Below are 25,787 nucleotides of genomic sequence, written 5' to 3' on the forward strand. Positions count from 1 at the left end.
GTCAACACCAAAGGCTGGAGCTGCTGGAGTACTGCTCTACAGGAAGGGGAAGTTGTAGTCATCTTTGCAGTCCTTGAACGCCTCGTTCCAGTACTCCTTCCTTATGCAGGCTATCTGTTCACCGAGGGCGCGGGGCTCGTAAGGCCCGGTCGCCAAAGGCGCCGCAATACGCTGAGCAGAGTTGCGTCCCTTAGTTATGCCAGTAACAACTGATCCCCGATTCGTCCTGATTTTGTTTCTAGGTTTCAGCACCAATCCCGTGCTCTTGCCCGTGGTAAACGTCTGAGAACTCCATCATTCTTCCACCATCCCTCGCAGATCCGGGTCAGACTTGTTCTCCAGCGACCCATGCTTGTCGTAAGAGGCGACTAATGGGAGCGGGTAGTCGGGCTCGCTGACCTGGTTGATGCCAATGGAATCCCAATTGCGTGGATCGATGCTCTTGATGTCAATTACTGGTCTGTCTTGTCCAGACTCGATTAAATTACAGACCGCTGTCATATAGCTGGATACGTGACTCATAATACGTGACTTTTTAACTCATCCCCTGGGGCAACACGCGGGTTGCTAATCGCTGTAAAGAGTTGCCTCCCTAGTTCTTGCCAGGATCCGCTGATCGTTTTTTCAAATCCTAGCCTAGTGCCGATTAATATAGTTTGCTTGTCAACACCATATCCGTCTTTCTGTATCCAACTGTAATATGACTAAGCCTTCTCCTGCCTTTCCTCTATATCCCTTGTTCCGTGTGCTATCACAGGCACCGTTAACCCTGAGACTGCACACGAGAAGACGATCTCAGAAGCCTACGGCGATATGGCAGATCTGGTGTACCAAAACCAGGTTCAGATCGATATACCCGAAGACGATGGATCGGTACGTAGCTCATTTCATATTGCCACTCCGGCCCAGTATTCCGAAATCTACATAACACGGTACATCAGTCAGCAATGGGAGTAGTGATATTGCCTGAATTCACCTTAACCGCGTAACGCCACATCCCGCCGCATGTAGTTCGTTGCAGAAAGGTTATCTGTTAAAATAATGCATACCGTGATAACATGTTGATTTGGTTAAAGAAAAAAAGAATGGTTACATGTAGAGTTTGTTATTTTTGGGTAGCCCCCTCAGTGAAGTTACTAATTATCCAATATGACAATGTATTGTAGGTAGTGTTACACATGTGACAATGTATTGTAGGTAGTGTTACACATGTGACAATGTATTGTAGGTAGTGTTACACATGTGACATTGTATTGTAGGTAGTGTTACACATGTGACATTGTATTGTAGGTAGTGTTACACATATGACAATGTATTGTAGGTAGTGTTACACATGTGACAATGTATTGTAGGTAGTGTTACACATGTGACAATGTATTGTAGGTAGTGTTACACATGTGACAATGTATTGTAGGTAGTGTTACACATGTGACAATGTATTGTAGGTAGTGTTACACATATGACAATGTATTGTAGGTAGTGTTACACATGTGACAATCTATTGTAGGTAGTGTTACACATGTGACGATGTATTGTAGGTAGTGTTACACATATGACAATGTATTGTAGGTAGTGTTACACATGTGACAATGTATTGTAGGTAGTGTAACACATGTGACAATGTATTGTAGGTAGTGTTACACATGTGACAATGTATTGTAGGTAGTGTTACACATGTGACAATGTATTGTAGGTAGTGTTACACATGTGACAATGTATTGTAGGTAGTGTTACACATGTGACGATGTATTGTAGGTAGTGTTACACATATGACAATGTATTGTAGGTAGTGTTACAGATATGACAATGTATTGTAGGTAGTGTAACACATGTGACAATGTATTGTAGGTAGTGTTACACATATGACAATGTATTGTAGGTAGTGTTACACACATGACAATGTTTTGTAGGTAGTGTTAAACATATGACAATGTATTGTAGGTAGTGTTACACACATGACAATGTTTTGTAGGTAGTGTTACACATATGACAATGTATTGTAGGTAGTGTTTCACACATGAACATGTTTTGTACTCCTTGTCACAAATGTTACATTTTATTCAACGTATTATTACGCACGGGAGAACATACTGTACGTGTTGTCACGCATGTTACAATGTATTGTACGTTTTGTTACGCATGTTACAATGTATTGTACGTATTGTCACGCATGTTACAATGTATTGTGCGTGTTGTTATGCATGTTACAATGTATTGTACGTATTGTCACGCATGTGACAATGTATTGTGCGTGTTGTTACGCATGTGACAATGTATTGTGCGTGTTGTCACGCATGTTACAATGTATTGTGCGTGTTGTTATGCATGTGACAATGTATTGTGCGTGTTGTCACGCATGTTACAATGTATTGTGCGTGTTGTTACGCATGTGACAATGTATTGTGCGTGTTGTCACGCATGTTACAATGTATTGTGCGTGTTGTTACGCATGTGACAATGTATTGTACGTATTGTCACGCATGTGACAATGTATTGTGCGTTTTCTTACGCATGTGACTATGTATTGTGCGTGTTGTCACGCATGTTACAATGTATTGTGCGCGTTGTTACGCATGTGACAATGGGGCCACACAATGAAGTAGAACACACACTGACCGCCGCCGGGGCCACACAATGAAGTAGAACACACACTGACCACCGCCAGGGCCCCACGATGAAGTAGAACACACACTGACCACCGCCAGGGCCACACAATGAAGTAGAACACACACTGACCACCGCCAGGGCCACACAATGAAGTAGAACACACACTGACCACCGCCGGGGCACACAATGAAGTAGAACACACTGACCACCGCCAGGGCCACACAATAAAGTAGAACACACACTGACCACCGCCAGGGCGACACAATGAAGTAGAACACACACTGACCACCGCCAGGGCCACACAATGAAGTAGAATACACACTGACCACCGCAAGGCCACATAATGAAGTAGAACACACACTGACCACCGCCAGGGCCACACCATGAAGTAGAACACACACTGACCACCGCCAGGGCCACACAATGAAGTAGAACACACACTGACCACCGCCAGGGCGACACAATGAAGTAGAACACACACTGACCACCGCCAGGGCGACACAATGAAGTAGAACACACACTGACCACCGCAAGGCCACACAATGAAGTAGAACACACACTGACCACCGCAAGGCCACACAATGAAGTAGAACACACACTGACCACCGCCAGGGCCACACAATGAAGTAGAACACACACTGACCACCGCCGGGGCCACACAATGAAGTAGAACACACACTGACCACCGCCGGAGCGACACAATGAAGTAGAACACACACTGACCACCGCCAGGGCCACACAATGAAGTAGAACACACAGTGACCACCGCAAGGCCACACAATGAAGTAGAACACACAGTGACCACCGCAAGGCCACACAATGAAGTAGAACACACACTGACCACCGCCGGGGCCACACAATGAAGTAGAACACACACTGACCACCGCCAGGGCGACACAATGAAGTAGAACACACACTGACCACCGCAAGGCCACACAATGAAGTAGAACACACACTGACCACCGCCGGGGCCACACAATGAAGTAGAACACACACTGACCACCGCCGGGGCCACACAATGAAGTAGAACACACACTGACCACCGCCGGGGCGACACAATGAAGTAGAACACACACTGACCACCGCCAGAGCCACACAATGAAGTAGAACACACACTGACCACCGCAAGGCCACACAATGAAGTAGAACACACTCTGACCACCGCCAGGGCCACGCAATGAAGTAGAACACACACTGACCACCACCGGGGCCACACAATGAAGTAGAACACACACTGACCGCCGCCGGGGCGACACAATGAAGTAGAACACACACTGACCACCGCCAGGGCCACACAATGAAGTAGAACACACAGTGACCACCGCCGGGGCCACACAATGAAGTAGAACACACACTGACCGCCGCCGGGGCGACACAATGAAGTAGAACACACAGTGACGACCGCAAGGCCACACAATGAAGTAGAACACACACTGACGACCGCAAGGCCACACAATGAAGTAGAACACACACTGACCACCGCAAGGCCACGCAATGAAGTAGAACACACACTGACAACAGCAAGGCCACGCAATGAAGTAGAACACACACTGACCACCGCCAGGGCCACACAATGAAGTAGAACACACACTGACCACCGCCAGGGCCACACAATGAAGTAGAAAACACACTGACCACCGCCGGGGCCACACAATCATCAAATCACAAAAATACGCGGTCTCCTTTGTGTCGTCTGCAACTAAAGTTTAGCCAGGTCGAATTTAGGGGTGCAGAGAAAGTCATTCGTAACATGTATTACTGTTGAGGAACTATTTCAAACCAGCTGCTGCATAAGTACAACTTTTAAATATCGGTTATAAAGTTCGGTTATTTAATAATGTTTGTTGGAGACATATATTCGTTCAGAATGTTTTCCCCCATATTTTCTACAACCTGCCACCCCTACAATGGGGCATGTGACGTCGATTTACAGGAAAAGACCTGATTGAGTGGTAACATGCAGCAGGTTGCGATGAAATAAAAGACCTATATTTTTGGACATTGGACAACTTTTTAAAAGGCTATGTGTTTTGAACCGTTCTTTTGAACATGTCAAGACAATGATTATTTTAATCTTGAACTGTAGTAATATTTGTTACATTTAGAACAACCTGTGACGAATTTTCTAAGATAACGTACCTTGACCCATGTGTGATTACGCATTCCATGAGAGCGCCATTTTCAAAGCGTTCTTGCGGTCATTGTAAAATGGAGATAAACCTTCTGTGTTTTGAAATCTGATGTAGTCCCACTGTGGATTAATACCTCTTATTTATACATTTGAAACTTTTGGCTAAAAGCTCGGCTCAAAATAGAAATAACAGGTATAACAATCTACATCAGATTTCAAAATGCAGAAGGTTAATCTTCTGAATGTATTTTGTGACACATGTGGGTATGTACACACGTGGCAATATTAATGTATCATTATATTTCTTTTTCGACCGGTATATATCACAATTTAAATGATTAAATGGTTTCTCTGCCCAGACCCGGACATACGGCGCCATATATACATCCATTGACTTCGGTGAGTTACACACCATGATGCTTCATCTGCTATGATTACATGTGGGTAGACCCGTGTAAATCCGGGGTAGAATAGGTCTTCAGCAACCCATACTTGCCGTCAAAGGCGACTATGTTTGTCGTAAGAGGTGACTAGCGGGTCGGATGGTCAGGCTCGCTGTCTTGGCTGATGCATGTCATCGTATCCCTATTGCGTTGATCGATGCTCATGATATCAGTCACTGGATTGCCTTGTCCATACCGCCGTCATATAGCTGGAATATTGCTGAGTGGCTAAAAATGAAACAAACGAGAAATGGTTATTCGAAGGTATTGTATTTGATACGAGTATCTGAGGCGACATATATTAATGTGTATCTCACAACAGGCGACTGTTTTCTGCCAAGTTTGTAATTGTTTGGTCAACTCCTGTTTACAAATGTATACTTTTGCCCGGCAGTTTATGATAATCCTGTAGTGCATCGTTCGTTAGTATGCCTTCAGCTGTAAGCGAGAATATTACATACATTTGTCATAGATTCGATATTCACGCTTATAACACACTTGGTGTTTTTACCAATTCTGTCTCTGCTGATCGTTCAATATGGACATGTTGACATAATTATCATAGAATATTATTTATTAATTATATGAGCTAGACCTGATATGATATACGTGTATGTACTTTTGGAGACTGAATTTCGCTATGCAGGTTTACGGCGCTTAGGCGTGCCAGAAAACTGTACGTGGTTTCGAACCCAAGATTTCCAGTGATAGTGGCTTTTTAATTATTACCAGCTCGTAACCGTCTCATTATACACACTCACCCACTCACTCACTCACTCACTCACCCATTCACTCACTCACTCATTTGTTCACTCACTCATCCACACACTCACTCATCCACACACTCACTTGATCACCCAAATCCCACAAAACAACCTGCTCACCCACCCTGCCACTCACTCACTCACTCACTCACTCACTCACTGTGCAGGCTACACGGATTCAAAGCCGTTGCCCTCGATGCCTGAGCAGTTTTCCTACAGAATGGAGATCGTCATACCAAATAAGAAGACCACCACCACTGTAGATGTAAGTAGTGAGGCCGGATGATAATGTTCATATAAAACATATCTAAGTGTTGAGTCCATGATATTTAAGTATACTCTACTACCACAATGGCGATAGTTGCTAAAGCAATCACTCCGCTTATATACGAGGTGTTGTGAATGCAAATTGTGGCCATCTGGTGACTTGCAAATACGGTTAAAAATACCTGCATTTGTATCTCGCTGAATGCATGTATGACGTACGTTGTGCACAAGCTCTCAAACGAACTCAGGGTCAATACATATAATTCCTTTGGCTTGTTCTGCGACGTGGGTGCACGGGTGGCCGATTCGACTGAGGCGCCGCAATTCACGAGTTGCGTCCCTTGGGCATGCCAGAAACCTATGACTGTGGATTCAAATTCCGGTTATTTCCCGGGTTTGTCAGCACCATACCTCTGCTCATGGGTTTAACCAAAGTGGCAAACGTCTGAGACCGGCCCAATTCGGGATTTTCTCCCCATTAAGCTGACACGCCGTGATATAACTGGAATACTGTTAAAAGCAGCGTTAAACCCAACTGACTCACCCACTTACATTATGTGACGTCGTTGTCCATTAGAGGTATTAAGTCACTCACGTCAACGACTTATCCGTTATGCATGAGGCACGTTTGAGCAGGAGTAGTGTGTGAGTACGCCGCTTTTAGCAATATTCCAGCAATATCACGGTTGGGGGCACCAGAAATGGGCTACACACATTGTACCCATGTAGGGAATCGAACCCGGGTCTTCGGCGTGTTGAGCGAACGTTTTAACCACTGGGCTACCCATCGCCCCCCGTTTAAACTTGAAACGCTCGCCTATAAATTGATTATCCACTCCAAGAATATTTATTACTCCGTCCTTAGTAACTAATCTGGAAATTAGTTAATACGGAGAGGTTTAATACGCACAGTATCGTTCTAATTAACGAGGTTAAACTTTGGCTGACTTTTGCAGTGCCAATATGTTATCTTCGGCCAGAATTAATATCAATGTTTTCTTGATCTCGGCGTTAGGTTTGGTATGACTCCAAGTACAAACTGGCTCGGTACGACACCCGCGACGTCACCAGTCCTCCTCCCTTCTACTCACCGTACACGATGACGTATGTACACGACTTCAACACGGGTATGTGGATTAACGCTAAATCAAACAAGTAATATTATGTCCGTAACCTAGCAATGCTGGGGTCTTCTTGAATCAAATAATAGTCAAGTTGTCTTGGGTCTTAAACATGCGAAAGTGCTGTTGATTTCAAGCATTAATTTGAAAAAAAACATGCCTTTGAACAATCCGAGAGAGCAAATTGTTTCGTCGTTCCGGCGCAGTGATGACCCAGCATTACACCACTGCCAAGGGTTAATCAGCATATCACGTAACCGGACATTTCTATTTAAGTGTGTAGGTTTATCAAAAGTGAATCGGATGAAAAACATGTGTTATTTGTTGAATGGACTGTGTAAGATTTGACGAATCATCTTATCTCGCTGGCCATGGCCCGTGGCAGAGGTACTAGGCCTGCCAAAAGGAACTTCCCTGGGTAGGAGTACAGCGTGGTATGTCATATATTGGAAAATGTCTCGGCTTATCATAGAAGACTGATGCAGTGTTCGGATCAGGATTAAGGAATTACGTCACTTCCGTTCAGGTATCGCCTACAACATAGACCAGGTACAGGGAAACTGCACAATCACCCCGATCAGCGCGGCGACAATGCAGCCTGATTTTAAGAAGGACAAGGCTGCGTTCGCCAACAACGGAGCGTTTGTGGTTCAGATGAAGGGACCCCTGGAGGTGTTTGGACTGAACTACCAATATAAGTATGCCGGGGAGGTAAGATATGGGTTATCACTATGGCAACCGTCACGGTACATAATCAGGGGAGGTAAGATATACGTTATCACTATGACAACCGTTATGATAAATATACAGGGCAGGAAAGATAATTTATGCGTTATCACTATGGCAATCGTCATGATGAATATTCAGGGGAGGTAAGATATACATTATCACTATGGCAACCGTCATGACACACTTTTTGGGAGGTAAGATTCACGTTATCACTATGGCAACTGCCATGACAAATGCGTGAACGTTAAGTGTGCGTTATCTCCATGGCAACTATAAATGTACATATGCAAGGAGGGAAAGATATACTTTAATCCTTACAACCGCAATGCCACACATTCAGTAGAGAGGTGATATACATTATCCCCATGATAACCCTCACACACGCAAAGAATTTAAGATTTATGTGTGAGCTTTATGGCACCCATCAGTATTTGTTGTGCTTTGTTTGTTTGCTTTATTTAACCCCGCACTCAGCAATATCCCAACAATATGAAGGCGGTCAGTAAATATTTACCCTCCGGACCAGACAATCCAGTGATTGACATGCGTATCAATCCACGCAATTTGGATTCGTGGACATGTAAACACCCAAGTTATACTACTCAACACCTGAGGGTGATACTGGGCTATTCCGTAACAAGAGTAACAACTGGTGACCTTGAATTGTGTACGTTTCCAAATTTGACGCATCAGTGACAAAAATGATGTCCGATTCAATTCCCTAGTTTGACTTGAACCACATGTTCCCGTTTTTTTTAGGTGAACAATTGACATGCCTTTGCATGTGTTTGTGATGGGTGCCACCGGTGGGGCAGGATACGCTCACCCTTTCGCAAACACCTGGTATCATTAGTATTTGATAGTGATACATAAACACATGCTCATGATACAGTCGGAATCGTACAATAGAGTCTGCTTTATGCAGAAATTTCTATTGGATATGGAAAGGGTTTTGTCTTAGTGTTTACTTCATCAACTATAAATGAATCTGAACACTCTCCAGTTGCATGGCTATGATGAATACTTTTCGTAGGGTGCCATTTCCAAGTCACAGCCACACACATACAGGTCCACACTCAGAATATCCCTATCAAATGTTGAGTAGAATACAAAGGATAGCATCGACCATCGTCTACAAACCTACAAGTAATAGCATGATAGTCCACTGTCAGGTGTTGGTTTCAGAAAACAGCAAGGGGTATTCTGTGTGACGTGTTTGAGACAGCGGTACCTGACTTTAAGTTGCCAACCATGAACAAGACGACGAAGGCTATCTACCAGTACTACTTCCAGTCGGTGAGTGTAGCGGCGCACAGAACATATACACATCCTCGGCAGTAATGTTTTGTTTGTTTGTTTGTTGTTTAACGCCGCACTCAACAATATTCCAGATGTATGACGGCGGTCTGTAAATAATTGCGTCTGGACAAGAATATTGCTTTTAGCACTATTCCAGCAATATCACGACGGGGGACACCAGAAATGGGCTTCACACATTGTACCCATGTCGAGAATCGAACCCAGGGCTTCGGCGTGACGAGCGAACACATAAAACCACTAGGCTACCCCACCGCCCGGTTTTGTTGAAGACGTTGATGGTTAGAGACAGTTTTGTTGAAGACGTTGATGGTTAGAGACAGTTTTGTTGAAGACGTTTATTGAGGTTCTGAGGTTGACGTTTATTGAGGTTCTGAGGTTGACTTTATTGAGGTGTTGTTGATGACGTTGACGATGTTTAACGTTTTGTTAAAGACATTGACTTTTGTTGACGATTTTGTTAACGGTCATGACGAAACAAATGGATGTCTGGATGACGTTCGTGTTGGTCCTGTTGTTGTTGACGATGAGGATGTTGATTAGGGATGATAATGAACTGCTTTGTATTTGATAAGGCAAGTTATTGAATGCACAGATGACAAAGTAACATGTTAATTGTGCTGATATTACAAAGCCTATTATGGCGATAAAGTTTGTTTTATTTGTTTGTTGTTTAATGCCGCACTCAAAAATATCCCAGCTCTATGACGGCGGTCTGTAAATAATCGAATCTGGACCAGACAATCCAGTGAATGATATCATAAGCATCAATCTAAACATTTGAGACACGATGATATGCATCAACCAAGCCAGCAAGCCTGACCAACCGATCCTGTTAGTCGCCTCTTACGACAGGCATAGTCGCCTTTTACAGCAAGTATGGGTTGCTGGAGACATATTCTCACCACGTCGATGAAGTCTTCATTGGAAGACGTTCTTTATGTTCAGAGAAGAATACTTCTTGTTGATGACCTTGTTTTTTCTGGAATGTTTAGAGTAGAATACTTCTTGTTGATGACCTTGTGTTTTCTGGAATGTTCTGAGTAGAATACTTCTTGTTGATGACCTTGTGTTTTCTGGAATGTTCAGAGTAGAATACTTCTTGTTGATGACCTTGTGTTTTCTGGAATGTTCAGAGTAGAATACTTCTTGTTGATGACCTTGTGTTTTCTGGATTGTTCAGAGTAGAATACTTCTTGTTGATGACCTTGTGTTTCTGGAATGTTCAGAGTAGAATACTTCTTGTTGATGACCTTGTGTTTTCTGGAATGTTCTGAGTAGAATACTTCTTGTTGATAACCTTGTGTTTTCTGGAATGTTCAGAGTAGAATACTTCTTGTTGATGACCTTGTGTTTTCTGGAATGTTTAGAGTAGTATACTTCTTGTTGATGATCTTGTGTTTTCTGGAATGTTCAGAGTGCGTGGAACATGGTGGCGGACGGAAGCAATGACGTCACGAGGGAACAACCCATCATGGCACACGTCATGGCACCTGAGGTAAGTACGTCACTATTAACGTGATACATCCACACAACGAAAGAGATAAAGATAGGCCAAAAGTCATACGATGGCGCAAATCGCTGCGTAGAGTTTTGCCCCTTAGCTTGCAGGATGTGCTACTCGTGAACATATTTCTCCTAGCCCATGTGTAATAAAAGGTGAAACAAACATATTCTATGTCCAAAATATGTTTCCTACTATACTTGACTCATCCCCAAAAGAAATGCCTATGTGGTTCTCAAGATATCCATTCTGTGACTTGTACGTTTGGGAGATTATAAAGCTAAACATATTTCATCAAGCGTTAAGAAATGAGTCTTGAAGTGAAGGTTCCGTCATTATCCCAAGCACGGCAGTCGTAAAGCCTAGTACCATAGGCCTGAATGAAAGCAGGACACCTCCTGCAAAGACCCACATGGCCACTATATCATGTTGAATGACAGTCTGTTTCTCTTGAAGAGCTTGGCGTAATTTGCCGACATTCTATTGGCCATGGTTGACGATGACGTAAACGTCTGTATAGCTAATCTCACAAATGCTCAACTGGGTTGACCTTGACGGCCACGGCAGTACGTTTATGACACGAAATCAGTACAGAGTCGTGCTGTGTGGTGACGAACATTGTGATGCTGAAAAAAGGCGCCTGGACATCAGGTCTCGTCATGATAACGCACACCTGTTAATTTGCCCTGGATATGAACTAAATCCGTCCTTTGCCCATAAGAGATGGCTCCCACTTCCTCTTTGAAGAGTGAAACGTGTTTCGTCACTAAACCACACGCTACGGCAAGGTTGGGGAAGTCACTAATGATGTAATCGTGCCCAAAGTCGGGAAAATGTGCTCTGGGCAACGCTAAAATACATTGTCACTGAAGCTTGTGATTCACCAGTCCACCAATAGCGCTATGTCTCACATTATTTTTGAGTCTCGGCGTGACGAACTCCAAACTTCATATCATTCACTGACAGATCGTGAAAACAAGTGTCATAAATGTGCCCGAAAACCCCATGACAGATAACTTGCACGTAAAATCTGCTTTTCAGTTTCCAAAGACAACGAATCATGCAAATGTAAAAGGTTACCCGACACCTGTCGTTGACAAAATCATTTCATGACATTTATATCAGTATAAAGGAGCAATAGTCTTCACTGCACTTGTGCAGAATGGGTCAATTTCAATCCACAAAAATTTACTTTTGAAAATATTGTGAACATCTTTGCGTTTTTTTTGTGTGTGAAGTGTGGGGTACAAGAGAATTTGTGGATGTCAACTTCTTAATTATGAGAAACACTGTGTCGTTCTACAAATTCTCTTCCTTGTGTGTGTCAATTCTAAATGCCTGACTTGACATATACAATGTACATTCGGTAAAAAATATCGATAACCTCATACTTCTTCCGACATAATTGTGACACACATCTGATGCATGCTACACATTTTTTAGATGATGTTGCAACATTGTTTTATTAAATGATGCTAATTCTTGGTTTATCATCACCATGTTCTTTGAGGTAAAGATAAAACATCTACGATACTTTCGGCTTTCACCCCAGGAGAAGCTGACATACAGCTGAATGCTTATCGGCGTTAAAACCACGTCACTTATAACAAGCGACTGATGAGTGAGTGAGTGAGTGAGTGAGTGGCTTTAACACCGCCTTGGATAGTATTTCAGTTCAAGGCGTGTCAGCTTAATGTGGGAGGAAAGCTCGAAGTGGATCAGGCGTCTTAGACGCTTACCAGTTTTTGTCGTGCTAGTGGGACACGCATGGTGCTGACAAACATAGAAACATGAACATGACGAACCGCAATTCGAGGAACTAATGAATGTGTCCACAGATTAACCTGTTCATGGTGTATAACATCTACGACTTCGACGACGAGGACCCTGGTATGTCCGTCTTTGACATCAAGAACTGCTTCGGCGCCGACCAGCGACACCGTTTCATGGTCACCTTTAACAGTTAGTAGATTTTCGCTTGAACCATTTTGTAGTTAGGCGACATTTTGTAGTTAGGCGACATTTGAAGCTGTAGGTGTGTACAATGGCAAGGTGATGGTAAAGCATGGGTGATCTCTGTCGGTGGTATCTGAGAGTCCGCTCTCAGTGTCGCCCTTGCATTGAACTGTTAACGATCACCTCGTGGTTTTGTCTACTGGCAATCCTCACTAGGACTCATGGGTGAACATGCAGTTCGTCTGAGGCGCCACAACTGCTCGGCTGGGTTCTATTCTTGGAGTAGACCTGATAATGAACCCTGGCCTGTCAACACGTCACCGTTCCCGAGAATTCCCCCCAAATCGTGAATAGGTTGCTTTGTGCTATTCAAAATTAAGTATCTTTCAAACTCTATTACTGCTGTTATACTAAAACATAGATTATGATGATGATGATTATTATTATTATTATCATTATTATTATTGATAATTCCTATTCCAGAACCCTTTCATCCCTACCTGGACACTGTACAGACCCTGTTCGAGCGGGAGACTCTCGCCATGATGTCCGACGATACCTTCGCCTCCCCCATCCGCTTCCAGGAGCCCCAACTCAACTACAACCTGGACAGCGTCTCCATCACCGTCACACTGCTGGGACAGGCCGATTACATACGTCAGTCACACATCTTGTAACTAGCTAGGAACAAGCCCTGTAGGGATTCTGGGTCGGAATAGGTCCCCTGTACCGCATTAGTGTTGTGAGAGAGAGTGTGTTGTGCAGTAGGAACTGATGAGATGGTTGGCCTACTAAGGTGACTTGCCTGATTGTTGATCGGAGCCGACGGCTTTGAACATGTTGTTTCTCTTCAACAAATAAACTAGGAACAACTATTCAGGTGTAGAGTTGAGGTGAGGTGAGGTGAAATGGGGTTTAACATCACGTTTAAGTCTTTATACAGAGCTGGTCCCCAATATTCCAGGATTTCATCCTGAAGAGATATGAATTACGATACTCAAGACTCGACTATTACTGGTCGTCGTGATATTACTATTGCTCATTGTGACCTTAAACAACATTCGCTCATCACCTATTTATAATAACTAAATTCCATTTTGATGATCCGACTGATGTTATTAGCCTAAATACATTAATGTCTCTCCTGGTGTCAATTCCCAGTTCATCCCGATGATGTTCTAGATCTGTTAACATCTGATCAATGGTCGTGGGTTTCACCAAAGTGATGACGTCTGAGACCTGCATCACTTCAGGTTTTCCTCCCGCATCACGCTTACTATAACTGGAATACATTGCATAGCGGCGTAAAACCCAACACACTCACTAGCTTTCTGTTGTATGTGGACAGTTCACTTCACGAAGCTACAAGGCCCCCACCCAGCCCACTCTACATCCAAGACCATCACCAACATCAGCTCCCCCGACGACTGCGCTCAAGCCTGCATGATGGAGGGCCACTTCATCTGCAACAGCTTCGACATCTGCCCCTCCTCCCGAACTTGCCGACTCAGCAGAGAGCACGTGGACGACAGCATGCAACCGGCTGAAATTGGAAATGACAACCAGATCTGCACACACTATTCACGTGAGTTGCTGGTGGTAAAGATAAGTGTGGTTGCTACATGTGCATCTACTACTACTACTACTACTACTGCTTCTGCTACTACTACTACTACTACTACTTCTGCTACTACTGCTGCTGCTACTACTACTACTACTACTGCTTCTGCTACTACTACTACTACTGCTACTACTACTACTACTACTACTTCTGCTACTACTGCTGCTGCTACTATTACTTTTTCTGCTACTGTTACTACTTTGACTACCGCTACTTCTATTCCTGCAACTACAACAACTTCTACTACTACTACTAGTACTGCTGCTAATAATGCTTATACCAATACGACTTTGACTACTACTCTACCACAAAAAAATACACCATCCTCTGCATCTATTATGCTACTACTATTGGCCTTACTATTATTACTGCGACTGCGACTGCTACTACTATTGGCCTTACTATTATTACTGCGACTGCGACTGCTACTACTATTGGCCTTACTATTATTACTGCGACTGCGACTGCTACTACTATTGGCCTTACTATTATTACTGCGACTGCGACTGCTACTACTATTGGCCTTACTATTATTACTGCGACTGCGACTGCTACTACTATTGGCCTTACTATTATTACTGCGACTGCGACTGCTACTACTACTACTACTACTACTACTACCGCGACTGCTATTACTTTTACTCCTACTACTTCTACTACTACTACTACTACTAATACTACTACTACTACTACAGCTTATTCTATTGCTACCACGACGACCTCTACTACTACTCCTACTACTACCTCTGCTACTGCTACTACTACTTCCGCTGCTACTACTACTACTACTACTACTACTGCTGCAACTACTTCTATTGCTACCACGACGACTTCTCCCACTACTACCGCTACTTATATTACTTTCACTCCTACTACTACTTCAACTACTGCTACTTAATGCTACTGCTACTTCTACTACTACTTCCACTCCAACTACTACTACTGCTACAGCTACTTCTATTGCTACAACGACGACTTCTCCTACTACTACCGCTTCTACTTTGACTTTTACTCCTACTACTTCTACTTAATGCTACTACTACTACTACTACTACTACTACTACTACTACTACTACTACTACTACTACAGCTACTTCTATTGCTTCAACTACCACAACTTCTACTATTACTACTATTGCTACTCCTACTGCTACTACTTCCACGATGACTACTACTACTAATACTACTACCACTACTGATGGTACACTCACTACCACTACATATGACGTTGCATTCAAGTAGTACAGCTGCAAATACTCTGACCTACTTGTGTGATGTCTCCCCCAGGGTCTGTGAACGGTTCCATGGTGGAGCCCGCCATGCTGCACGTGTACGACACTATCAAGGATCTGGTGTACAAGCAGCTGCTGCAGATCCCAATCACATACGGTAGTCAGGTGAGTACTTGTGCCACCGGTGAGGCAGGACACACCTTTTCGCGAACACCTAGTGTCATCACTGTTTCTTCGTAATTCAGAGACACTTGCTCATCACATGGTCGTGACTGTACACTCGGCACTGCTTCAGACAGAGATGTTTTTATGAATATGGAAAAAAAGTAAAATATTTTGTTTTAGGTCCACGCCCGCGTCATAATCAACCCCCTCCCGTTGGGATTTTATATTTTCCATATTTTAACCAAGGGCAGGTAACTCTATAACCCGCTGTTCCGATTACCAACTGCACAAACTGTATCCATTTCAAACCAATATAAACTATCTTTTTAGACCTAGAATTGACTTTCAGCTAAAGTGACATGTCAGCGTTTATTGTGACGAGTTTTCTTAGGTGCCGCATTTGACTATAAAGGGTCACGTTCTTCAGGAGCGCCAGAGTCCTAAGATTGCGCGTTTATACTTTAAAAAATATTGTCCGTGTTGTCTCACCGCAGACGATCACGTATATCGCCACTGGAGTCCGGGATGACATCATGAGGACGAACCCCCCGGGTGTGACTGAAGGTAAGTCCATGACATATGAGCTACACGACTCACACCTGTGTATTTGAGTCTGGAGTAGGCAACCAGTAGGCGACTCACACCTTTGTATTTGAGTCTGGAGTAGGCAACCAGTAGGCGACTCACACCTGTGTATTTGAGTCTGGAGTAGGCAACCAGTAGGGGACTCACACCTGTGTATTTGAGTCTGGAGTAGGCAACCAATAGGCGACTCACACCTGTGTATTTGAGTCTGGAGCAGGCAACCAATAGGCGACTCACACCTGTGTTTTTGAGTCTGGAGTAGGCAACCAGTAGGCGACTCACACCTGTGTATTTGAGTCTGGAGTAGGCAAACCAATAGGCGGGAGAACGAGAATCGACCTTCAGGTACGATGGGATGCGTTTGGTTACAGAGACAAAGTGTTCCTTCAATTACTAAAGTGAGTATCTCCCTACCATTGGCGTAAAACCCTAACTTGACGTGTGGTGCTCACTACTAAACATTATAATAGTCACGAATCATAGGATCAAGGGACGCAACTCTGCACAGCGAATTGCGGGGCCTTAGGCGACTGGGTCCCTCTCGCTAATCAGAGGCTCAGTAATTAATGATGTGTGAGTGATTATGCTTTCAGTGCTTGAGTAATATTCCAGCAATATCTGTACGAAGGACACCAGGCCTTGTACCCCTATATGAAACTAAATGGCAATCAATTGAAGACGTAACATCTTTCATGAAGGAGAGTACTTGAAGAACTTCAAGATTTACCGAAACAACGTCATCTACGCCCATAACGACTTCGTCCTTCACCAGATGGCCGTTGACGACTGCGCGACGGCGTGTTCCGGAGAAAGCCGCTTCGACTGCGAGTCGTTTGAGTACTGTTACACAACGGGGGACTGCATGATGAGTAGGCTCCACCCTGACAACAACCAGAACCTCATCTCTAACCATTCCTTCTGCGACCTGTATGCAAGTAAGTTGGTCACCTTACCCACCCTGACAACAACCACAACCTCATCTCTAACGATTCCTTCTGCGACCTGTATGCAAGTAAGTTGGTCATCTTCCCCACCCTGACAACAACGACAAATTCATCTCTAACCATTTCTTCTGCGACCTGTATGCAAGTAAGTTGGTCATCTTCCCCACCCTGACAACAACCACAACCTCATCTCTAACGATTCCTTCTGCGACCTGTATGCAAGTAAGTTGGTCACCTTACCCACCCTGACAACAACCACAACCTCATCTCCAACCATTCCTTCTGCGACCTGTATGCAAGTAAGTTGGTCACCTTCTCCACCCTGATATCAACCACAACCTCATCTCTAACCATTCCTTCTGCGACCTGTATGCAAGTAAGTTGGTCACCTTCCCCACCCTGACAACAACCACAACCTCATCTCTAACCATTCCTTCTGCGACCTGTATGCAAGTAAGTTGGTCACCTTACCCACCCTGACAACAACCACAACCTCATCTCTAACGATTCCTTCTGCGACCTGTATGCAAGTAAGTTGGTCACCTTCTCCACCCTGATATCAACCAGAACCTCATCTCTAACCATTCCTTCTGCGACCTGTATGCAAGTAAGTTGGTCACCTTCCCCACCCTGACAACAACCACAACCTCATCTCTAACCATTCCTTCTGCGACCTGTATGCAAGTAAGTTGGTCACCTTACCCACCCTGACAACAACCACAACCTCATCTCTAACGATTCCTTCTGCGACCTGTATGCAAGTAAGTTGGTCACCTTCTCCACCCTGATATCAACCAGAACCTCATCTCTAACCATTCCTTCTGCGACCTGTATGCAAGTAAGTTGGTCACCTTCCCCACCCTGACAACAACCACAACCTCATCTCTAACCATTCCTTCTGCGACCTGTATGCAAGTAAGTTGGTCACCTTACCCACCCTGACAACAACCACAACCTCATCTCTAACGATTCCTTCTGCGACCTGTATGCAAGTAAGTTGGTCACCTTCTCCACCCTGATATCAACCAGAACCTCATCTCTAACCATTCCTTCTGCGACCTGTATGCAAGTAAGTTGGTCACCTTCCCCACCCTGACAACAACCACAACCTCATCTCTAACCATTCCTTCTGCGACCTGTATGCAAGTAAGTTGGTCACCTTACCCACCCTGACAACAACCACAACCTCATCTCTAACGATTCCTTCTGCGACCTGTATGCAAGTAAGTTGGTCACCTTCTCCACCCTGATATCAACCAGAACCTCATCTCTAACCATTCCTTCTGCGACCTGTATGCAAGTAAGTTGGTCACCTTCCCCACCCTGACAACAACCACAACCTCATCTCTAACCATTCCTTCTGCGACCTGTATGCAAGTAAGTTGGTCACCTTACCCACCCTGACAACAACCACAACCTCATCTCTAACGATTCCTTCTGCGACCTGTATGCAAGTAAGTTGGTCACCTTCTCCACCCTGATATCAACCAGAACCTCATCTCTAACCATTCCTTCTGCGACCTGTATGCAAGTAAGTTGGTCACCTTCCCCACCCTGACAACAACCACAACCTCATCTCTAACCATTCCTTCTGCGACCTGTATGCAAGTAAGTTGGTCACCTTACCCACCCTGACAACAACCACAACCTCATCTCTAACGATTCCTTCTGCGACCTGTATGCAAGTAAGTTGGTCACCTTCTCCACCCTGATATCAACCAGAACCTCATCTCTAACCATTCCTTCTGCGACCTGTATGCAAGTAAGTTGGTCACCTTCCCCACCCTGACAACAACCAGAACCTCATCTCTGACCATTCCTTCTGCGACCTGTATGCCAGGAAGCCGAATACCTTGGAGCATGTAGTATGGAAACCCGTTTTTACGTAATATCAATGATTTATGTATCTTTCATTCTATCCTGACATTATGTATACAATTAATGATATCAGTAAATGTTTATGTTTATTAAATGCATCGGTATTTGGATACACTATGAAATGTCCTTATGAAAAGGACGAGAAAGCTCGGAGATTCGTCTGTGTTGTACTCAGCAGCTTGCATCCAAAGTGAAACAGGTTGATTTTCACTCTAGCGAAAGACACGAGCAGTATTTCCGTAAATGTATTTTCTTAGTTCCAATGTTTAAGAATAAAATTTAATTGTTTGTTGAAATGTCACTGATGATATTAACGCACGACATTATGGAGCTTCCTCTTTCGACTACTTTATAGACGCTGATGACTGTTTATTTCGAGCATTAACGCTGTCACATGCGGCTATTTTAGTAGCATAAACAAACATGGCGGATAGGTGTCCTGTAAAATACATGTGTATCAAACAAAGACATATCTTCTCCAGAGAGCTATTTGTTCGACTTCAACAAGTACCCAGGGCAGGTGCTGCTGACCCCTGCCGACAAGACTCTGGATTCAGTCAACTCCCCCGACATGTGCGCCAACAACTGCTCTACCACCACCGACTTTGACTGCAAGAGCTTCGACTACTGCCCCAACCTCAAGTCCTGTCGTCTTCGGAAACAACACATACTGGAGGTGCCTGACACATCCGTCGTTGCTTCCCCCATGTGTGACCACTATTCCAGTGAGTTGGCGTATTAAAGAAACACACGCCTCGTGGCCGTTGTTTATTTCTTATATGCGATATATAGAGGATATTTAATGTGTTTTCTCAAATACCACTTTTATCTCATCGAGTGAAGCGGGGAGAGTCTTATATTTCCACGAGTGGCGCAATTACTAAGTTCTCCCTGACGCCCCTTTACCGCCGTATAAAGGGTTTTGCGAAAAGAATATAGTTCGTGAATAAAACTAGCCCTCTTAATATGTGTTATGCGAAATATATTATTTCATATCGAGTATTAAGTTCCGTGGACATTTGTGTTTGTCATTATTAAACATTCCTGTTTAAAATGGATAACTCTGTAATGTTTTGATTCAGGAGAAAGTAGTTCCGGCACTTTGTTTATATCAGTCACTAGTGACTTTCTTTATATCAGTCACTAGTGACTTTCTTTATATCAGTCACTAGTGACTGATAACTTGATCTATCGGCACTGATAAATTCCAGTATTTCATTCATATGTATATAATAAAAACATTTTGCACAGACTTTTAAAGGATGTCAATAAAATGTACAAGCTTTAAAAACTTTTACATGTATGTAAATAATGATAACTTCCTGAATACAATCCGACCTCGGCAATGTCCATTATATGTACAGGGGGTTAAATTTGATATTCTCAGAATTTTCACGTCTGCAACCTTTCTCCCCAAACCGATTGTCATATCTCGCCCACTTTTGGATCGGTCGGCCATAGCGTATATCTGCGTTGCCCAGCTACATCTTTTGGAAACAACTCACTAGACACTCCCCTCTCAAAATTAACGTCGTCCAATATACGACGTCATCAAGTTGCGAGCACTTGTTCGAATCTCCAGAAATGACGTCAGAATAGGACAATGTTTTATCGTGAAATAAGCCACACTTCGTTCTTCTTTGTTCTTTGCGAGTTATCGCGAAGCTATCATATATACAGTGATAACTCCGTTGTCAAAGCCTCACGGGTTTTATGTCGTATTATGTCGATGAAGTTTGTTTGTTTGTTTTTTATAGCTGCACTCAGAAATACTTCAGCTATATGACGGTTATTACAGACGGAAAGCAAAACAGATTAGAACCTGTGTCACCTGTGTGAACGCTTTCACGAGGTCACTTCGGATATATTGTATTAACACGATTCGTTTGTAGGATGTTATGAAACATCTTCAGTCATTTTGACAGTTGGTTAGGTGGACTAGTGGTTAAAACGTTCACGCCGAAATCCCGGATTCGAGTCCTGTCATGGGTATATGTCTAAATCACATTTAAGTTGTTCCTAAACCGTGATATTGCTGGAATTTTGCTGAAGGCGGCGTAAAACAATCTCATTCACTCCTCCTCGTTCCCCTGTTGTAGGAAACTACGTATACGACTTCAGCAAATCTAGCAACAGCGTCATCAGCAGCCATGACGACCTCGTGGTGGCCGACGTCACAAGAGACGACTGTGCAAAGTTGTGTGTGGAGCAGAGTGGCTTCGAGTGCCAGAGTTTTGAGTTCTGTGGCAACACCACAGACTGTAGATTGTCCTCCGTCCAACCCAGGAGTAAACCCGTCTCGGTTGTCCAGGACAGGTTCTGTGACTTGTTCACTCGTGAGTGGAATCACAATGAGCTCCAAAACCATGACATTACATAACCATTGTATCACCAGGTCGACAACCAGTGGTACTGTCCGCTACATTATATAACAATCACAGTTACCAGTATAATTACCTCCAATACTGTATCACCATGACGACCACCAGTGGTACTGTCCGCTACATTATATAACAATCAAGGTTACCAGTATTGTTACCTCCAATACTGTATCACCATGACGACCACCAGTGGTACTGTCCGCTACATTATATAACAATCAAAATTACCAGTATTGTTACCTCCAATACTGTATCACCATGACGACAACCAGTGGTACTGTCCGCTACATATATAACAATCAAAGTTACCAGTATTGTTACCTCCAATACTGTATCACCATGACGACCACCAGTGGTACTGTCCCCTATATTATATAACAATCAAAGTTACCAGTATTGTTACCTCCAATACTGCATCACCATGACGACCACCAGTGGTACTGTCCGCTACATTATATAACAATCAAAGTTACCAGTATTGTTACCTCCAGTACTGTATCACCATGACGACCAGCAATGGTACTCACCCTAACATTGTTTAACAATCAAAGTCACCAGTATTATTACCTCCAATACTGTATCACCATGACGACCACCTGTGGTCCTCTCCCCAATTATGTCTCCATGACGACCACCAGTACTGCGGCCTGTCACGAGGATTTCTATCAATAACTCCGGCTCCAACGCCAACATATATACAGCGGTTCAACCTGTTTTTCGTTTTTCAGGTACGCTTATAAAGGGCACTACTCCATACGACCCAAACGCTGCAACCCACTACAAGTACCTCTCCAAGCCACAGGATGATTCAGGTGAACGCTCAGGATAGATGGACCCTAGAACAATCTGTCTTGTAGGCGATGAACTATTTTAAATTTGTTTGCATTTTATATCACTACATCCGAACGACAATGCACAATTTGGCCAAATCATAATCCGAAGGTTTTCGCGCATTTCGTAATTTCGTGCATCGTGGGGAAATACGTGCATACGAACTTGCGTTCTTTAGAAGTTGGAACTGTTATCACCCAAAACTGGCTTCCACGGGAGATATCGCTTGGGTGATATCAGGCTTTACTCCATGCAGGTGTTGCTACTTAAGCTACTTAATATTCCGTCAATATGCTTTGCAGACAATTTTGACTTGTTTGGTTACCATGACATCACAATTCAATGACATCCCTAATCTCTCTGCCACTGCAGACTATACCATCAAGGCCCTGGTCATTACGGTTTCAAACCTTTTCAAAAAGATGGAACACACATAGACAGCAAATACATTAGGAAAAGGTTTAATATAGCGACGCATGCCAAGGAGTTGAAACCTCTAACGACATGTGTTGATATATTTGAATAATAAAAGACTCAAGGGTGAGATTCTATTTATCAACCAAAATCATTGATATGTACGGGCAGATTTGTTCTTTATTGAGAAGGCCAAAAGAAGTTCCTAAAATTGAAATTCGTGGTAACCTTTCTATGCAATTGTGTGAGGCTGTGCAGGTAACCCCGATACTGAAGATTCCTTGAGCATACATTCTGGAATATTGATCACACAATGTCATAAACATATCCCTAAAATATGCATGATCCCTAAATTTTTGTTTACTATAATAAACACTGACAGTAAACATGTTTAAGTTGAAATGTCGTAAGCAGCGCCAGATGCAGTCACTCTCATTAATATGAATATATACTACTCAAAAGAGGTTAACTAAAACACTATTCTTTCATATTACTGTATACACGCCGAAGACCCGGGTTCGATTCCCGACATGGGTACAATTTTGTGAAGCCCATTTCTGGTGTACCCCGCCGTGATATTGCTGGAATATTGCTAAAAGCGGCGTGAAACCAAACTCACTCACTCACTCATTCATATTACTAAATGACAAAAAATACTTGAGTGAAACGGCCCGATCAACCACTACTTAACCTTGCTAATTTTCGACGCAGCAACGTTAACTAATTTTCCGTCACCCACTTCTTGTAAAGGTAATTAATTCACTGTAGCTTTTTCCAATTTGTGGCGTTGTCTATTCCAGGGGCCAAGGCGGGTCTCGCAGTTGGGATGCTGATTCTCGGGGTGCTACTAGGGGTCGCTGCCCTCTTTTTCGTCCTGCGACTCCGGGGAAAGAAGGTGGATGACATGAGTGTCCATTTTGTGAACAAAGAGAATGAATAGAGCGTGACACATAGTGATCTGTGACTCACTAGTTAAATGTGTTCAAGTTACCTGTGGCACGACTGTGTTCAGAATAGTCTGTTGCACACCTGTCACCTGTGTTCAGATTAATGTGTTACACACCTGTCACTTGTGTTCAGATTAATGTGTTACACACCTGTCACCTGTGTTCAGATTAATGTGTTACACACCTGTCACCTGTGTTCAGATTAATGTGTTACACACCTGTCACCTGTGTTCAGATTAATGTGTTACACACCTGTCACCTGTGTTCAGATTAATGTGTTACACACCTGTCACCTGTGTTCAGATTAATGTGTTACACACCTGTCACCTGTGTTCAGATTAATGTGTTACACACCTGTCACCTGTGTTCAGATTAATGTGTTACACACCTGTCACCTGTGTTCAGATTAATGTGTTACACACCTGTCACTTGTGTTCAGATTAATGTGTTACACACCTGTCACTTGTGTTCAGATTAATGTGTTACACACCTGTCACTTGTGTTCAGATTAATGTGTTACACACCTGTCACCTGTGTTCAGATTAATGTGTTACACACCTGTCACCTGTGTTCAGATTAATGTGTTACACACCTGTCACCTGTGTTCAGATTAATGTGTTACACACCTGTCACCTGTGTTCAGATTAATGTGTTACACACCTGTCACCTGTGTTCAGATTAATGTGTTACACACCTGTCACCTGTGTTCAGATTAATGTGTTACACACCTGTCACCTGTGTTCAGATTAATGTGTTGCACACCTGTCACTTGTGTTCATATTAATGTGTAACACACATGTCACCTGTGTTCATTTTAATGTGTTACACACCTGTCACCTGTGTTCAGATTAATGTGTTACACACCTGTCACTTGTGTTCAGATTAATGTGTTACACACCTGTCACCTGTGTTCAGATTAATGTGTTACACACCTGTCACCTGTGTTCAGATTAATGTGTTACACACCTGTCACCTGTGTTCAGATTAATGTGTTACACACCTGTCACTTGTGTTCAGATTAATGTGTTACACACCTGTCACCTGTGTTCAGATTAATGTGTTACACACCTGTCACTTGTGTTCAGACGAGTCTGTTCAACACCTGTTACCTGTGTTCAGATTATTGTTACACGCTTGTGTTCAGACGAGTCTGTTACACACATGTGACCCGTGGTCAGAGTAATCTGCTACATACCTGTGACCTGTGTTTAGGTTAATCTGTATCCACAGACTTTCACCGTTAAGGGATCACAAACACATCACAAAAGCTCATTGAATTATAAAAACAATCCATCCTTGTCTCATAATATTATTTAAACAATCCCGTAATATGTTTAAACACGTGACTCATACATAATATAATCAAAGGCAGTCGATTCATAATCACCATTTTATGATTTTACGTTTGTGTCGATATAATATTTATGTTTTTTATGTCAAATCAGAAAACATGTTGGTATACATTTTTATGCAACTCAAAATGACCTTCTCGTTATGGCTTCCAAGGGGATATCGTTCCATCTCATCACAAACATACATCGATATACCGTCTTTGCTTTTGTTTGGAAAAGGGAACAAAATCCGTAAAGAATCACAGGTGTTAGGGTAAGCGGCGATTTAGTCCCGTGGTTAAAGTGAGTGAGTGAGTGAATATGGTTTTACGCCGCTTAAGCAATATTCCAGCAATATCACGGCGGGGGACACCGGATACGGGCTTCACACATTGTATCCATGTCGGGAATCGAACCCGGGTCTTCGGCGTGACGAGCGAACGCTTTAACCACTAGGCTACCCGACCGCCCAGTCCCGTGGTTAAAGTGTTCGCTAGTCACACTGAAGGCCCGGGTTCGATCCGCCTCGTGATTACAATGTGTGAAGCCCTTTTGTAGTGTCCCCCGTCTCGATGTTGCTGGAATATGGCTAAAAGTGGCGTAAACCCTATTCACTCAC

The 25,787-nt window shown here is 43.4% G+C and overlaps 1 protein-coding gene across 1 annotated transcript in view; it reads left to right on the plus strand.

Moving 5' to 3' along the window:
* The window catches only part of LOC124133217, a 52,330-nt gene extending 26,743 nt beyond the window's left edge, over positions 1 to 25,587 (plus strand). Inside the window, exons 15-31 of the mRNA XM_046497518.2 lie at positions 758 to 873; positions 5,098 to 5,137; positions 6,113 to 6,210; positions 7,228 to 7,339; positions 7,860 to 8,044; positions 9,248 to 9,358; positions 10,797 to 10,877; positions 12,722 to 12,845; positions 13,323 to 13,496; positions 14,188 to 14,424; positions 15,748 to 15,857; positions 16,352 to 16,421; positions 17,141 to 17,377; positions 19,747 to 19,989; positions 21,364 to 21,600; positions 22,374 to 22,457; positions 23,691 to 25,587. Of these exons, the coding sequence (XP_046353474.2) occupies positions 758 to 873; positions 5,098 to 5,137; positions 6,113 to 6,210; positions 7,228 to 7,339; positions 7,860 to 8,044; positions 9,248 to 9,358; positions 10,797 to 10,877; positions 12,722 to 12,845; positions 13,323 to 13,496; positions 14,188 to 14,424; positions 15,748 to 15,857; positions 16,352 to 16,421; positions 17,141 to 17,377; positions 19,747 to 19,989; positions 21,364 to 21,600; positions 22,374 to 22,457; positions 23,691 to 23,830 (2,399 nt within the window). The 3' untranslated portion in view covers positions 23,831 to 25,587. The remainder of the gene's footprint in view (positions 1 to 757; positions 874 to 5,097; positions 5,138 to 6,112; positions 6,211 to 7,227; positions 7,340 to 7,859; positions 8,045 to 9,247; positions 9,359 to 10,796; positions 10,878 to 12,721; positions 12,846 to 13,322; positions 13,497 to 14,187; positions 14,425 to 15,747; positions 15,858 to 16,351; positions 16,422 to 17,140; positions 17,378 to 19,746; positions 19,990 to 21,363; positions 21,601 to 22,373; positions 22,458 to 23,690) is intronic.
* Positions 25,588 to 25,787: the final 200 nt, after the last annotated feature.

The sequence above is a fragment of the Haliotis rufescens genome, unplaced genomic scaffold (genome assembly GCF_023055435.1).
Source record: "Haliotis rufescens isolate VD_foot unplaced genomic scaffold, xgHalRufe1.0.p SCAF_2, whole genome shotgun sequence".
Classification (NCBI taxonomy): Eukaryota; Metazoa; Mollusca; class Gastropoda; order Lepetellida; family Haliotidae; genus Haliotis; species Haliotis rufescens.